Source organism: Cervus elaphus, chromosome 7 (assembly GCF_910594005.1).
Source record: "Cervus elaphus chromosome 7, mCerEla1.1, whole genome shotgun sequence".
NCBI lineage: Eukaryota > Metazoa > Chordata > Mammalia > Artiodactyla > Cervidae > Cervus > Cervus elaphus.
Window position 1 is genome coordinate 25281074 of NC_057821.1, and position 17071 is coordinate 25298144.

Here is a 17071-nt window from a genome sequence, read left to right on the forward strand (position 1 = left end):
AGCCTGTGCGTGTCCCTCAGCCAACTGCACCCATCTCCTAGGCTGTCTCTGGAGATGGGCAGCAGGCCCCCTGACTGTGCCAGCCGTGTCCCTTGCCCACCGCTGGTACCAGCACTCGGGCAGCATCTATTCAGCACCGACACGGACATCTGGTGGCTTCTGCACAGACTCAGCCCCGTCTTCTTTTAGCCAAGTGACGCCGTAACACCGTCATCCCTCCTTATCCGCACCTTCACTTCACAATTACCACAGCAAGCCACGGTCTGAAAATATTAGATGGGAAGTTCCAGAGATACTTTGTAAGTTTTAAATTGTGTGCCATTCTGAGTACTGTGCTGACTCTTGCACCATCCCGCTCTGTCCCACCCGGGATCCTCAGCCATCAGTGTGGAGATCCAGGACCGCCCCAAGCAGCTGCACCTCCTCCTGACGTGTGGTCAGGTCAGCAGTAGCCCAAGGCTCCATCGTGGCGTCTGCGTCATACGGCTCACATCACCTCACCATTCAGTCACCTCACCACACAGCCATTCGGTCACCTCACGTCACAAATAGAAGGGTAAGTGCAGCACAGTTAAGATAAAAGTTTTAGAGACCACATTCACATACCTTTCATTATGGTATATGTTTGTAATTGTTCATCTCTTACTGTGCCTAATTTATAGACTTCATCGTAGGTAGGTATGTATGGGAAAAAACAGTGTCTATGGGGCCCGGTCCTGTCTGGGGTTTCAGGGATCCACTGAGGGTCCCAGAACACACCCCTGTGGATGCTGGGGAGCCACACGGCAGGCATCGGGCACAGTGCGCCTCCTCCTGGAGCTTCCTCACCACCCCCACCCCACGTCGGCACACTCCTGTCCACGTTTACACCTCCCGTTACAGACACAAGAGGCGTTCTGCTACCCACCACTCAGAATAACTGACTTGTTCTCTGTCCTTAATTCCAACTCCCTTACTCACATGACCACAGTGAACAACTGTCTCAAAAGATATGCAAGAAATTACCAACAGTGAAAAACATTACAAGTGAGGCTGAAATGGACGCACTCATTGTTCATATAAAAGCACACTTGAGAATACAAACTTAAGATTACAGTTGGTGCAAGTTCTTACAAAAAAGAAAGTTTGCCAGCAATATCACTATTTTCAAACAATCTTATTTTAACCTTTTCAATCTTCAGGGTAAGAAACATACTCTATAAATGCATTGAAGCAACACCCTAATCAATTCCCATATAGCCATCTGACTTCAAGGTGAAATAAAATCACTGCAACTTAAAAAACAAATGTGAGGGGCTTCCCTGGTGGTCCAGTGGTTAAGACTCCATGCTCTCAATGCAGGAGACACGGGTTCAAACCCTGGTCGGGGAACTAAGGTACCACATGCCATAGAGCATGGCCAAAACAAAACAAAAATAAATAAACACCTTTATTAAAAAAACAAACAAACAAACAAAAAAAAACAAATGTGAGCATCCAGGTAAAAAGGAATTATACCTGAGACAATTAGACTAATAATTCTATGCCTTTTATTCAGTTATTTCAAAAATATTTGATCATTTGTTTCAAAATGTACATTTAAAAAAATTCATACAAAACTGTAATTTGTTTTAAAACCAGACAGAAACAGTGGGAAAAGGATTTGGAAAAAAGTTCACTGAAAGTAAAATGAGCCCCCTCAAAAACAAACAAACAAACAAAAAACCCTTTTACATGAAAGCATAAATACGGCAGGTACAAATTTTCCTTGAGTTCCTTGTTGGAAATTTGGTCCATAACATGAACAGGCTGAAACAGAAAAGAGAAGAGATACTTCGTCCACATCTGCATTATGAGTTGCTCAGGGCACCAACAGCCTCAGCTCATCCTTCAGATGTTTATTAAACAAGAGAAACGGAAAAAGATGAGGTGTAGAGTCTCGTCACATAAACACTTGACTCTGTACCCAAGGAGACGGTGGTACTTACCACCGGTCAGAGGCGATCAGGTGACCAGGGCTGTCCACCCATGGCTGATTCCCAAGAAAACCTCCCTCCTCTCCACACACACTCTTGAACGCTTTCAGCGAAGTGCTGGTGATGCCTCGGGTGTCTCACAGATCTTATTCTCAGATGCTAACCTATTAATGCCCCATCGTGAGGATGTTTTTTTTTTTCCTTTTTAAACAGTTTAAAAAATACAGGGACTTCTAAGACGATGCTATCATGTTCCACTAGAGTGCCACCAAGGTCACGAGAACGACAGAGGGAGCGTGGCTGCTGTTTCTTCTCTGGGGATGACGACCACCCTCCCGTGGGTCCCGTCCTGCCCCAGTGGCCGGGCACTGGGGGGGACAGACGGCCTGTGGGAAAGACCACTGGCTGGGAGAGTTATTGCACAACCCGGAAGAGTGAGGAGGTGGCGGGAAGGGGCGGGCGAGGGGGAGCTGATGCTCAACAAGGTAACACTGCATGGAGGGGCGTCTGCCACAGCCCAGCCGGACCCACGTCAGACGGGCATCTGTGAGTAACACTTGTGACCGGAAGTAAGAGTAAACACCTTCCTGCATAAACTTTGGGTGGAATGGGAAGAGGCTACTGCGAGGGTACCTTTCCTTCTACATGGGGGAGCTGGATGAGCAGGGTTCAGCGCATGGGCCAGAGGCATGGCGGCCTGGTGCCCAGGGAGCCCCGAGAGGGATCCTAACGACCACTTGGACTCAAGGAGGAACTGGAAACCACCAGATCCTGACAACAGGCGGGGGTGAGGCTAAGATGAATGAGGGGAAGCTGTCACAGTCCGCGTCCCTTTTCCACGTAGCTGTACTGGGGCTGGGGGCTGGCCACACAGTGCAGGTGGAGGCCAGGAGACCCCGGCAAGTAAGGCACTTCTGACAAGAAGATACAGGATCAGCTCAGGGCAGAAAGAGGCCTCGCAGAGCCAGCGCCCCCATGCTTTCTGGGGACCTCCATAAAAGAATGAGCTGGTAAAGGCAGGCGGCTGGGGGACCTGTGGTCTTTCACAGCCTTCTGAAAGGAATCACTACTCACGCAAGAACTGAGAGAGAAGCTGGTGAAGGCTCCTCGCTGAGCCAGCCATACCTGGGGAGAGACGCGACTTAGGCCCCAAGTGATCCGTCAATAGTTCAGTTGTCCAGTTGTGCATAAGCCCTCCTGAGGAGAGGGCTGTGAGCTAGGATGGCAGTGGGGAGAGAAAGACCACTCAGCGGTCCTGACTCACAAGCCTACGGCCCACACTCCACGGGAGTCAGGCCCTGACCCTCAGGAAAGGGGGTCTGTTCACTGGGACACGGAGGCCCCTGCAGGGGCCTGAGTCACGTGCAGACCTCCCAGCCTTCTTGGCCCCCAGGCCTAGGACAAACCAACAGGGAGGCCGAAGCCCAGGATGGAACCCAAAAGGCTGCGGGGAGCAGCCACCTCGAACTTGAAAAGCAACCCAGGGAACAGAATTTTCTGTGGTGGAACCCGGAAGGGGGGCACACACCCTGCCCGTACCTCCTACTCAGCACCAAGGAAATAGTCAAAGGCAACGAGAAAGAAGGTCCCCAAAGCAACCCAGCCACGCGCATCCCCGAACACCCGGCCCAGCTCCAGGGCTTTCCAGTCAATGGCAGCCTCTGCAGAGGCAGCCAGGGCAGGGATCTAGTCTGGTTTCTGAAGTGTGGTAGCTCCACTTGGGACAGAAATGGGAGAGGTCCTCATTGGGAAAGGATGCAGGTCTAGGGCTAGGACTGACCAGGCCCAGCTCAGCCTGCTCCTGGGACCCCAAGAACTGCCCTGCCTTCAGAAGGGGCACCTATAACCTAGGAATAATATGCAGTTATCAGAACCTGGAGCGAGAAAACAACTTCGCATCATGGAGCCTCCAGGGAGGGTTAGGATCGCCACCCCAGGGCCTCCTCTCCCACGCCACCAGGTGCCCCCACATGTGCCAGCCAGCGATGCTGGCGTGGGGCGGGGCTGCTGAGGTAGATAAGCGTCTGCTTGGCTCCTGGCAGATGGTGCTAAGCAGCCTCTCAAACTTGGGGGCGTCTGGCCGGGCCATCACAGAGGATTTGAGACTGAAGAACATAGCCAGAATGGCCAAACCAAGACGAGGAAGCCCAAGTTCTCAGGACCAAGCGGAACTGAGATCTGTCGGCCCCTGGCCACACACTGTGAGCCAACCTGCCACAGGCTTGGTTCTGCTCTGAAGCAAATGTGCCAGGCACGCCCGGGGTGACAGGCACCTACAGTTACCCTCTCAGCCTCCCCTCAAATCACTCCTGAAGCTGGCGGGTAGGACACTAGCCTCCCACAATGTTCTCAGGGGCCTCACGTGGCGGGGAAGATTTCCCCAACTCTCATCGGGGAACCGACCGACCCCATTGTTTAGGTCGCAGAGAGAGTCGGCCCGGCCCCGGGCTGGTGGTACCACCGTGAAGCACTTGGAACCGAGGAGACCACAGGCACGCCAAACACCTGTGTTGTCAGCGATCACCTTGGTACCCGAGAAGGGACGCTGCCCTGGGCAGTGCCTCAGCTGCGGCTCCCTCCTCCCTGGCCCAGGGAGAAGGCATGAGGCTGCAGGGCTCCCCAGCATGGGGGGTGGCCTCCGGGGGTCACTGTCAAGGACACAGCCTAGAGAGGACTGGGCCGGGTGCAAGGCTGGCGGGCAGGCTGAGGAGGCTGCAGGCTGACCCGGGCTACATACACAGCATCCCTGGGCAAGGTAGGAGCACAAACTTGGCTACAGCTGCGAACGGGGAGGGGGACTATTTGAATGGCTGAGGGCTTTCTAGACTGGGTCCGCTGGGTTGGTACAAGCCACCCTTTCACTAGCATTCTGCCTTGCAGCCCAGGTAAGTGTCAGGGAAGGAGAAGGAAAAGATGGGAGGAATTTGCATTTTCACAAGCATTGTCCCTCTCCTAATGGTAATCAAGAGAACCCCTTCCCCTCTCCAGGGCCTCATGGTGACAGAGAAGCGAGGGTCTACCAGACTGTCAGGAAGCAAATCCCAGGCACTGGGAGATTAAAACTTCTCTCTGGGGCAAGTGACCTGGAGAAAGAAGCTGCCTTGATGAAGAGACCCATTTCTCCCCTGCTGGGTAATAACCCAAAGTTTGCTTTCTACTCTGATGTCAGAAAGAAGACCAGCCTCTCAAATGGCACTAACATGCCTGCTCTCACCAGCTCCACTTGGCACTCAGGTCTCCTCCTGAGAGCCTTGCTCCCTGCTGGAGTCCTCTCAAGGCACCGTGAGGCCTGGAAGCCTTGTCTCTGGGGGGTTGGGGGAGAACACATGGGGGGAAGGTGCAAAAAGACTCCCGTCAACAAGGCTAGGTCTGCCCACCTAACCAGCAGAGCGATTCTGAGTCAGCCTGGGTTCACACCATCTAAAATGCTGTGGGCATGCTCAGCAAACAGCAGCAGATGATGACAACAACTCCATAGGACAGTCAGCAAGTGAGGCTCGAGGTTGAGGGGCCTAGGTGACCCTTGCTGGGGCACCAGGGGTCAGCGGGGAGCTTAGTGTTCCTGCAGCGAGAGAGATGAAGTCAGGGGCAAGGCCAGCCCCCAACAGGCAGGGCTGCTGGGTTTAGAACCGGCGCGTCCCCCACTGGGCTGGTTTGTTAACTGCTGTTTGGTTTGGTTGCTGGTGAATGATGAGAAGCGCAGTGCAGCTGACGTGCCACAGAAGGCCAGGTCGACGCCATCATTTCTGCCGCGTTCTCTCTCTGGAGGCGCCCGCCGCACAGGTGACGTTGATCTTGCTGTAGAGTGGGACGACTCGTCGTCCTCTAGCAGGTCCCCGACAGAGAGCAGGGGTGGCTGCCGATGCACCACCATCCTTCTGGAACGAGTGAGTAGTCACGTCCCAAAGCCAAACGCCTTGGCACTTAGGACTAGAAGGGGCCCCCGGGGCCGGGGGGAGGCTCAAGATGGCACGTGCAGAACCGGAATCATACATCTCGTCAGTTCATCAGCACCTAGGAGATGATGATCCAAGAGGGCCGGTCTCTCCTGCTGCCCATCCACACAGAGATCACTGCTGCCGGCCTGGCGGAGGCTCCATGGCACGGGGTGGCCGACTCAAGTCCCAGGGACTGGGTGTTGGATGGCAAGCACTGCAGGCTTAGCCTCCTCTCGTTGTAAAAAATCAGACACGGAGAAATTGTACAATAAGGTACACTAACGAGTAAAAAGAGAAACAAGCCATAAAGGAAAGAAGAGGGCAACAGGAAAGGAACCGTGAGAAGAGCCTGGGCTTCTAGCAAAACCCACCCAGGACAGAGGGGAGGAGGTGAGGTGGCCGGAGGAAGGGAGAGAGGGAGATTTTTGGTTTTATTGAGAACAGTTCACGGAGAAGGAAGAAAAGACAACCGAGACGTGAGAAAGAGGAAAAGGCCCTGTGTGAAGACGGGATTGTGCTGTTTTGAGGCGGGGCATCTGGAGCAGGAAGGCAGGTGGGGGGGCTCCCTGCTGGCCCCCACGAGAGGATTCCTGTTCTCAGCGCTTTGGCCTTAAGGAGACTTCAGTTTCTTAGTCCGTGTGGAGGTTCCATTCTCGGCTTTCACCACCCCATTTTCGTGGTAACCTGGGAATGAAAGGAGACGGGCATGGTGTTTCTGTTGCGTCTGAAGCGGGAGGCAGGGGGTGGGGGTGGGTGCGGAGGGGCGGGGGGGAGGCCTGGCAGCTCTGCATGGGACAAGCCGAGGGGACCCGGGCTGCAGCCCTGGGTGGCAAAGGACACCAGCAGGCTGCTTCCAGGGGCTCCTGATCCCCCCTAAGGTGGCTGGTCTCTGCACTTCAGCAGGAGGGGCTGGGGTGACACATGGTCACCTGGGAGCAGACCGAGGCCAGCCCAGACCCTCCCTGAAATCACTCCAAAGCCTCTGGAGTCCTCCGCTCCCCTGAAGGGCACTGGCCGGCTTCAGCAAAGCGTCAGGGAAGCTGACCGGGAGGACAGGAGGTGGAGGAGAGGCTGCAGGGACAAGGCGGTACCCCCTTGCCTGATGCTCCCTCTGCCCGAAAAAACCATGCTTTTTCTTGTCAACAACACCCCCGTCTCCTTGCTCAGAGTCAGAGGCTCATCAGCTGCAGCCTCGCCCCGTACCCACCCCCGCCCCCGGCCAGGCCTGACTCCTCGCCACACCCAGCCGCACACGTGTCTGGTTCAAACACACACGAGCCCTGCCAAGCAGGCCACACCTGGAGAAAGGCCGGTGACTCAGAAGACAGAGCCTGGTGCAGACAGGCCCCCAGGCTGCACGGAGAGCTCGGGGCTGGCAGCGCCCCAGGACCTGGCAGGGGCCAGAGAAGAAGGGGGTGTCCCCCCGTCCGCCAGCCCCTAGCGCTGTCACCTCGGGTCACCCCTGAAGAGAGAGGCAGAGCCAGCATCCTGGGAGACAGCCAGGCCGAGACGCAGAGCAAGAGGGCAAGTGAGGACACGCGGGCAGGCGGCCGCCCTTGATGGGGTCCCCAAGGCCACCCCGAGGGCATGCTTCCTGCCAGAGCTCCCCACCCCAGTGCCGCCCTGCCCTCTGCGGCCACGAGGGCCCCCGCCTCACCTGCCTCCCCCGCTACAAGCCGTCTGGGCCCAGCCACGTGCCAGTCAGGCCCTGGCAGGAGCCAGAGAGCCCCAGGCCCAGGGAGGAGCGGCGGGTCTGGTCCAGGGTCCTGGGGGAGCCCGCCTGCCCCACGCAGATCCGCACTCACCCGACTCCCTCTTGATGAGCCTGGCCGCCAGCCTGGGGGCGGCGGGCACCCTGCGCTTGGCGCTCTGCTCACTCCAGTACTCGCGCCAGTGCCGCAGCTGCGAGTGGATGAAGCGCCACATGAGCCAGGCCTGGGCGGCACACACCAGCAGCAGCACGCACAGCCTGCGGGGAGAAGGGCCGGGTGGGCTCGGGCGGAGGCACGGCCAGGACCCCGCAGCGCCCGGCCCGCCAGCCCTCGGGGAAGAACGTGGCTGGTGCCGGGCTCAGCTCCAGGCGCGTGGCGGGGGAGGCCGGGAGGAGGTGACAGATGTGGCTCCAGCTCCTGTCACACCTCCACATGCCTGCCCGGGACCTGCCGCCCAGAACGCGGCACATGTAAGCTCCATATCATTGGGGGCGGGGGCGGGGTGGGGGTTGGTGAGGTGGGGTGCGGTTCAAGTGAACCGAGGTACGATACAGCAGAAATCATTCTAGAAGACTGACTTCTCACCCAGCGAGCAAAGCGGACAAATCTCTGATGCCTCCACCCCAGATCCCGGGGGGTCATGAGGACCGTGGCCTCCTCGCTGCCCTCCTGGCCGCTTGGGAGAACCCGCTGTGAAGAGCCCACAAGGGGTCGTGACGGACGAATGAGAGGCTGTTTGCGAACCCAGCACCCGCCGTGAGGCATGGGCCGACAGGGGCTCTTGTTGGCAGTGGGACCTGGCCTGCAGACTGACAGACTAGGGCCAGGCAGGAAAGACGGCTGTGACGGAAGCAGGGGGCCGGCATCTCTTCTCCCGTCCTGGCCGGATGTCTGAGATTCCCCTCTAAACATCAAAGTGCGGGAGACCTGGGGGACTGCCCCCTCCTGACCTCCAGCCGAAGTTGGGCCGAGTGCACGAGGCTCCTGGCCAGCTCACCTGCAGAGTAACGTGTTGAAGTTCCCCTTCTCGGGGTCAAAGGCCTGGTTTTCCATGCGAGCGAGGCCGAAGCCGATGGCCAGCACAGCCAGGGTGAGGATGAAGAGGCGGGTGACTCCAAATACGGCCGCCCAGGCGTTGAACCTGCCCACGGGGAGGTGCAGAAGGAGTGTCAGCCTTCGGGGCCCAAATGGAAAGCGGGTTCAAGGGTGGTCGGGGAGGGTGCTTGAGGACTGAGGTGTCAGATGCTCCAGGAAAAAATAACCCCAGGGCTCCAGCTACTGCTAGGGCGGGGCCCTCCCATCCCACCCCCTACCTCAGCCCAGCTCACTCACAGCTTCTCGTTGTTCTCGTCCGCGAAGTGGCAGAGCCGGGCCGTGTGGAAGAGGAACTCCGTGGAGTACTGCAGCAGGAGCAGGATGAGGCCCAGGCGGCTCAGGCTGCGGAGACACCGGCGAGCCTCACAGTCCCGGAGAGACGCCCATTGCCGGGGGGCCCCGCCTCACCCCGCGATCCAGCTCTGCGCCTTCCAGTCTCTCCCCACACCGAGCCCAGCCGTTCACCTGCCCTGTCTGGGCCGGCTGCCCCCGCCCGCTCCCCCCACCGTGGACCTGGCTGACTTCACAGCACCCGTCACTCTGGCCCGGGGTGGGGCCAAGCACAGAAAAGGTGTTCACGGCGAGCAGCTGAGCTGTGCGCGGGTGGAAATACGGGGGGACTGGTGGGAGGGAGTCCCACTGCGCGATTTGTCATCCAGGTCCTCACGGCTAAGAGGCGCGTGAAGATGCAAAACTCAATACAATGTAAGAATACGTGCGCATGAACCGGTCTCTTAAACCACGAGTTCTCTGGATCCAGAGATGGTTGAGAGAAATGACTGAAGGTGGCCCGGTGTCTCCACGTAGCCGGGGCTGGCCGGCGGGATCGTGCCCTTGACCGCCTCAACCTCGCTTGCCAGCCCCGCTCCCACCTCAGGGCCCTGCTCCTGGGGTCGCCTCTCCTGCAGAGCATCCCCCCCCAGGTCTCCACCTGCCTGACTCTGCCACTCGCATCCCCACCAAGTCCCCTGCTCAGAGAGCTCTTCCCACCACAAAGGGGCCACCTCCTCACCCTGCCCATCCCGGGAAACTCTTTCCTGACTGATGCTCCTTCCCTTCCTTCGAGCGGTCCTGCCTGTGCCCCCTCGGCCCAGCCTCGCCTCACTGCTGGGTGACCGCAGGCTGGCTTGCTCAGACCTGCCCTGCACGCAGCACAAAAGCAGAGCGGGCCCCACACGGCCCATGCCCCTCAGAGGCCTGTCCGGGCATGGATGCTGCTCTCAGCCTCCAGACAGGAGAGCTGACCCCGCTCTGGGTAGCCCTGTTTGGTCATTCTCACAGAAGACCCCAGGGCCCGGACCCCCGGGTCACCTAAGAAGGTTACACAGTGCATTGCTTTCCTGTCCTGCTAAAAAAACCCAGCCCGAGAAAACTCCAAACTAGAAGACACATCCTGCCCAGCGGGGATTCTCTTCACTACAGACACACTCGGGGTGACGGCCACGCTTCTGACCTCAGGACAGCCAAGCAGTGCCTACTCTACACTTCACTGCGGACCAAAGGGAAGTCCAGGGCCACGAGCTCTGGCAGCGCCCCCACCTGGACGCGTGAGGCGGGAGCCCCGCTCAGGCTGCTGTCAACCTGCAACACCCTGGGTCGGGAGCTGTATGCCTCAGATCCCTCCCAGCTCTGTCTCGGGTTGAGGCGGTCACTCCTGGTGGTCCACGTGGTGGCACAATGTTCATCCCACTTATCTTTGTAGTTTTCTCTCCTACTCGTCGGAGAAAAAATCTGGTAAACGTAAAGGAACCATCCACTGTCCATCTATGTGTTCCCAGGTGTCACCATGGTGCGTGGCGCACAGGGCGTGTCTGATAAATGCCTCCTGATTGAATGACAGTGTGGAGAGGAGCGCAAACATAAAAGGGCAGGGAGACCTGGCCCCTCCGGGTCCCACTCACTTTAAGAGGTACGCGCCTGCGATGTGGATCAGGTACAGACAGATGTACTGGAGCTGCCGCGGGATCTCCTCCTGCAAAAAAAGAGACACAAACGGTACATGTGCTGACTCCCTTAGCCTGAGATGCAGGAGCAGGGGAAGAAGGTGCAGGGGGAGCTGCAGAGCAGGGAGGAGGGGTGCAGAGACCAGGGTCCCCCCACAGACCTGTGCACCAAGCTGTACAAGGTCCAAAAGTAACTCAGTGGTCAGAGGGCAGGACTGGGTTGAAAAAGAAGAGACAGGGACTGGGGAACAGGGCTTTTGGAAATAAGTCAGAGGGAAGTTTAAAAAAAAAAAATCTCTGTGGAAAAGGCAAACACCTCTCCATCAGCTCCCCTGAAGATGAGTCAGGTTTCCTCCAAAGTCGCATGTCCTCTGTGAGAGGAAGAGGCTGACCTGGCAGCAGCCCCCAACAGTCCTGGAGGACGTCAGGGAGACTCTGACAGGCGCTGGCTCAGCATCTCACTCACACCCCCATCTCCACCCCCCCACCAAGTGTGGGCGGCCAGAGGGAGGAGCAGCAGGAGGGTGGGGGACAAGTGGCGTCAGAGAGGAGCGGCGAGTACTCACCTTCCGTACCTTCTGGAAGTACAGCTCGGGAAGTGCGTGCAGCCAGTAGGCCAGCTGGCACAGGTAGAAGAACTTCACCTGGAAGCTGGGGACGAGGGGGCCAGTCACCCGGAGGGATGGAGAGAGGCCCCTCTCAGGGTGGGCGGGGCAGGCGGGTGAGGAGCTGGGCTGAGGGAGGGGCGGGGCCGATGGGGGAGGGCTGGGTGCAAGGAGCTGGGGCGGGTGGCTGGCACGCATGAGACCCCTGGGCCGGGACACTGCTCCACACGTGGAGGGCCACAGGAAGCCCGGGAAAAGACACAAGACGGATGAAAAGAGCAGAGGACGGGGGTAATTCAGTCCAGAGGAGGAAAGGCTAAGGAGGGGCCTGATTCCAGAGCCCTGTCAGAGAGGAGGCAGTGGGCAAGTGGGTACATGCCAAGGCAGGCAGGGGTCTCAGCCGCAGAGGATGGATCCAACTCCACCAAGTCTCCGGGGCTGCAGTTCTAAGGGTCTTAGGAAAGGCTGAGAGTCGTCTCGGGGGCACGGCACGAGGGCCAAGCTTTGCCCTCCTGGGGTCCCATCAGAGCTGGAGGCGGGAGGGTGCTGCGTCCGACGGAGCTCAGAGACGCAGGTGTGGATGTGAGCAGGTGCCAGGAGGCACAGCCCACGGAGCTCCAGGCAGTGGCTTTGCTTGCCCCTCCCTCCCGGTGGTTTAGGAACCCACTACAGACCCGATACTTGCGCCCCCCCACCCTTGAAATTCACATTTGAAATCCTAACCCCGCAGTGACAGGGTACCAGGACATGGGGCCTCTGGAAGGTGATGAGGGCACAGGGGTGGACCCTCCCGAGTGGGATTAGGGCCCTGGTGACAGAGACCCTTCTCTGCTTCTGCACATGAGGAAGATGCCATCTGTGAAGCAGGAAGCAGCCTCAGCAGACACTAGGTCTGCCAGCCTCCAGAACTGCGAGGAAGGACTGTCTGGGGTTTATAAGCCCTCTGGACCCCCGCCATCTGCAGCCCTCCCTGACGGCAGCTGGGCGGACACCCTGCACCCAGGCTCCTGCAGGAAGCACCCGTGAGCGCTGGGGGAGGAAGCGGCTCCCAGACCGGCCTCCACGACACTGGCCCCAAAAGGCGTGGGGGAGTCCGGTCTTCATGCCCACTGGCCCATGTTCTGCCAGTCTGGGGCGAGAAGCTGGTGCACCCAGCCCGCTCCTCCCGGGGGCGAGAACGTGACAATACTCACGGGAGGTACACGTGTGGGTAGTCTTCCCAGAGGCTCCTCGGGTTTGTTAAGTACCCTTCCTGTCATGGGCGGGAAGAGACCGCGTTTAGAGACGTGACCGCGAGGCCAGCTGGGGCCCAGGGCAGGCCCGGGGGTCAGGGGTCAGAGCCACACCTAGTCCCCAGATGCCAGAACGAGGAGGCAACGGGAAACGTGAACATGGAGGCCCTCTGGCACTTGGCCGGTCTCTTTATGATAAAAAAGAGTCGTGATGTAGGAGGAAGAGCCCTGCTCTGGGGTCTGACTGACTGAAGACCCGCGTCTCACTGTGGGTCTGACCCTGACTGGCCGCATCCTCCGAGCAAGTTTGTCTCCCTGAGCTTCAGCTGGCTTGTCTGTAAAATGAGGATAAAAATACCCTCCCAGAGTTATTGTTAGAAATAAATGTGACAGTTTATGTTTATGTGACAGTGTGGAGTATTATGCCTGGCATGCAGGCACTCAGGAAATGCTTGTAGGGTGAATAAGCAGATCAACTCCAGAATCACCGTCCACTGGAAACATGAAAAGCCTCCTCTGGTTTTTCACAATGCCGCGAGTAAAAAGAACAGCAGGACGCCACAGGCCTCCCCAACGGCGTCCTGCGTGACACTCATCGTACAGTGCAGTCCCTGTCCTGGCGCCAGGACACCACCGGCCTTCTTTTTTGGCCTTTTTTTTTTTCTGGTTCTTTTCTAGCCCTTCTTTGCATCTCCAGCATCTAGCCCAGGGCCTCTTACAAGAGTTAAGGGGGTGGGGTGGCGTGGGGCAACCTGAAAATCCTCCAATCACAAAACACCTGGACATGCTGCATGAAATCTAACATATGTTCTTTCAGATGCAAAGCTGGGCTCACAATAAGAAAGGCAAAACCCCTAGGGCCCAGGAGGGCAGAGCAGGGGGCTGAGGCTGTGGAACCAGGGCACAGGTGCCCACATGGGGACAGGAAGACCCTCAAAGGGCTACCACCCAAGAGGAAGGGGAGACTAGAAAGGATCTGACAAAGAACAGTGGGAGAAGAGGTCGGTGTCTGCTCACCCTCGGCTCAGTATGGAAACAAAAAAATACGACCTCCTGAACATCTGTAACCTCAGATTCACTTTCACATGGGTTTGAAGCGCACACGGACATCACCTGTGTGTCCAGGAGTTCCCATCTAAGAACTCAGCATTGGTGATATCATGGGCCAGTGAGACCACTGGGACATACTCTTGTCCAAGGACACCATACAGTGTTCTGACATGCAAAGCCTTGCTGAAGATGACTTTATAAACGCGATCACAAAACATACAAGCAAACAACCCACCAAGAGTGAGGAGACGGACGGGACGCTCAAAGAGGACAGAGGAGGTGACGGCAGCCTGACCTCCTTTTAGAGACAGGGAAAGGAAGGAGCCCCGGAAACGAGGTGACTTCTCCGCAGTACAGCTGAAATCTGAGCTGCAGCCCCAGCCTCCTGGTCCTGGCACCCCAGGCCTGGTTGCCCGGTCCGCCAGAAAGAAACCGAGCTAGTGGCTTGGATGAGGAGGCCAAGAGTTCCAGGTGTTCCCACCAGGACCAAGGACCAGGCTGTGCTGGTTCACAGAGGAACCTCCAGATGGCTACAGAGCCTCAGCCTTATTTCCACGGGAGGGCCAGTCTACCCCACTTGAATCACTAAACAGCTGAGGACATTTCAGGTATGGCCCATGGCCCCAAACCCACGACCAGGGCCTCATTAACACAGCTTCCCAACTGACTGGGTGCCCTCAAGCACAGGCCCAGGGCAGTCATGGTCTCCCCCCAACCTTCCAGCCTCATTCCCATCTTCCTCCTCACAGTCCGGCAGAGGTGGGAGGCTCCGGGGCGAGCTGGGTGAAGAGAGGGCTTTTCTGCATTGAGGTCACCCCTCTCTGCCACCCACACGCCGCCTGCATCAGACACCAACCCCGGGCATAGAGGTTCACAGCCTTCCACCCTCCCATCCAGGAAACCAGAGCAGGCAGGACGTTCCTTCCTGGAAGAAGCACCAATGTATTTAAGGAGGAAAATGGTCCTTCGAGGACTGAGGTGGGAGAATTGCTGCCAAAAAAAAAAAAAAAGACTGGCCAAAAAAAGCAGCACTGACAGAAATTTAAAGCCCAGAGAATCCTGGGCTATTAAACAGGGACCCTCCCGGCTTGGCCCTTCATTTAGGAGACAAAGAAGTCAGAACTGTGAAGCCAACGGGCGGCAGAGAAACGCCCCAGAACAATGCTGCCTGCCTGCCTGCCTGCGCCGGGCAGGAGGGAGGCGCGCGGGGCAGCCGGAGGAAGGATGACTCACGGCTCTGAGAACAGTCTTTTCCAGACCTCGGGCCAGGCAGCCGCCCAGGGAGGCCCAGGCCGGGACCCTCGGAGCTCAGCACACGGAGTGTGGGCTCGCCGCCCCCGGATCCACCCCTCCGCCGGGCATGCCATCTGGGGGCCTTTGGGGTCCTCTGTTCCTTCCTGGTTCTACACATCAACTAGGTAGCAAGGAGGCTACACACTCCCTCCCCTCCCCCAGAGCCAGAAAGCACCAGCGGAAGAGGAGAATCCAGTCCTAATACAGCCAGCTGCTCCCTGGACTCACAGGTCCTTCAGGAACACCACTGCGGGGAACACCTCTGTCTGTCAGGAGGCGGCCCTGACCTGCACATCTGCCCCGAAGGTACTCCTGGGCAAAGCTCTCGTTGAGCGCCCAGCTGCAGGTCTACACCAGGAAGGGAGGCATCCCTGGGAAGCCAGGCAGGGGGACCAGGCGCCCACCCAACCTGATTTCCACAGTAGAGTTATGTTTCTTTGCCCTGAACGATGAACAGGAGTTGGGCTAGATTAAAGGTAGGAGGTTGACATTCTTATTAAATGATCACCTGGCCCATCCACAACCCCATCACCCTGCCTACATCAATGCAGAAAGAAATCTGAATCCAATGCCAAGATAAAACCAGTTATTCTGTGGGGGAGGGATTTAGGGTCAATTTTTACTTTCTTTTTTTAAACTTTTATGTATGGCTCATGTTTAAAAAAAAAAAGATTATCTGTGAATTCATAAAAACACATGATTGATTACTTTAAAAACTGCTGAAAGCTGGAACAAGAAGATACATTTGCAGTTTATTCCCTCTCACAACAATATTGAGAGCGCACTCGGTACATGCTGTACCTGCTGGGAACACAGCGAGAACTGAACTGGGGGGCCAGCTGTGAGCACAATTCTGGGAGCAGTGCTAGGCAGAAGCAGGGAGCAGAGAACACCCGTTAACAAGAAACACCAGAGTAGAGGGCAGAGTGCAGCCGATACAAGAGGAGGGGAGTTCTCTGTGGAGGTGACGTTTAGGTGGAGAGTTGGAAGGCATGGGATGTCAGGGGATGGAGCGCTGCCTGCGAAGCCCAGGAGACAGGAAGGCCAGGAGAGTGAGAGGAACAGTGGGGGCTGGGGCAAATGAGAAGAGATGGAAAAGGCTGGCCCAGAGCTTAGTTAAAAAGCATAATTTCCCCGCAAGTGGGACAGCGGCTTTGAAAGCAGGGGGTGCGTGACTTGGTTTACATTCTATGAAGATACAATGGATGGGGGTGGGTGGATGGATACAGGAGTGGAAACAGCCGCCTTCTACAAGTGGTCCAGCAGGGATGATGGTGGCCTAGATTTCAGATCAGGGCTGCCTAGCTGGGGCACTAGTGACGCCCAGGGCCAGACTGGTCTTTGCTGTGGAAACTCTCCTGTACACTGCAGGACACTCAGCTCATCGCTGGCTACAGCCACTAGATGCCGGCAGCATACTGTCCAGTGTCCCCTGGAGAGACCCACCGGCCTGGGGGCAGAGATGCAGGCAGAAAGCAGGGGACAGGCCCTCCACATTCTGGTGGAGGCAGGGGGCCTGCTGATGAACTGGCTGGAGGGTGAAAGAGAAGAATTGAGAAAAAGTTCCTCATAACAGAAACGCATGATTTTAAAAACCTAGCTGCTTTTTACTCCTTTTACATAATGACCCTCTCTTCTTCAGTCACTTTCACTTGGAACGGCATGGAGGGAGCACGTGAGGGCTAAGAGCCACATGGTGGATAAGGACCGGGGTCACTGGAACTTTCCAGGGTCCCATGGTCTATCTCGAGCTGGAGGCGCTGAGTGGAGGCCTGGCTGTCACCACAGTAAAGGCCTGTTAGGAGTGAACCTAGGAAAGCACGACCGCGCCAGACTAATGAGCCTCGCTTACAAGCCCTTGACGGGCCCGGGAGAAGCAGGGACTTGGCGTGGAGCCTTGCACACTCTGGAGGGGGTGGGAAATCCCCTGGGTGAGCAGCTGGGTCACAGCTCGGGTGGACGGTGGGGTGAGACTGAAAGGGCAACAGTGATTCAGAGATGAGGCAAGAGCAGTGAGGTGTCTGAGGGACCCCAGGGTTGCTCTGCCTCAAGGGAGCTCCGGGTCTCCAGAGGCCGCAGGACCCAAACACCCAGCAGCAGGGAGAGATCTGAGCCCAGCGGCGTGGCGTGTACACCTCCTTGGGCCCTGTCTGTGCTGCACAACAGCAGGGGGCGCTACCCGCACAGACCACCGAAAGTCTGCCCCAGGGCCTGCTCCGCAGCACAGAGGCCTGGGGCCCTGGGTTTC

At 57.5% G+C, this 17071-nt stretch overlaps 1 protein-coding gene across 1 annotated transcript in view; it reads right to left on the minus strand.

Annotated features, from left to right (window-relative positions):
• Positions 1-1512: 1512 nt before the first annotated feature.
• TRAM2 (translocation associated membrane protein 2) overlaps positions 1513-17071 on the minus strand; it is a 68707-nt gene continuing 53148 nt past the window's right edge. The window contains exons 5-11 of the mRNA XM_043907719.1: positions 12442-12500; positions 11210-11294; positions 10602-10672; positions 8938-9042; positions 8603-8746; positions 7699-7862; positions 1513-6577 (exon numbers count right to left, since the gene is read on the minus strand). Coding sequence (XP_043763654.1) covers positions 6504-6577; positions 7699-7862; positions 8603-8746; positions 8938-9042; positions 10602-10672; positions 11210-11294; positions 12442-12500 — 702 coding nt within the window. The 3' untranslated portion in view covers positions 1513-6503. The remainder of the gene's footprint in view (positions 6578-7698; positions 7863-8602; positions 8747-8937; positions 9043-10601; positions 10673-11209; positions 11295-12441; positions 12501-17071) is intronic.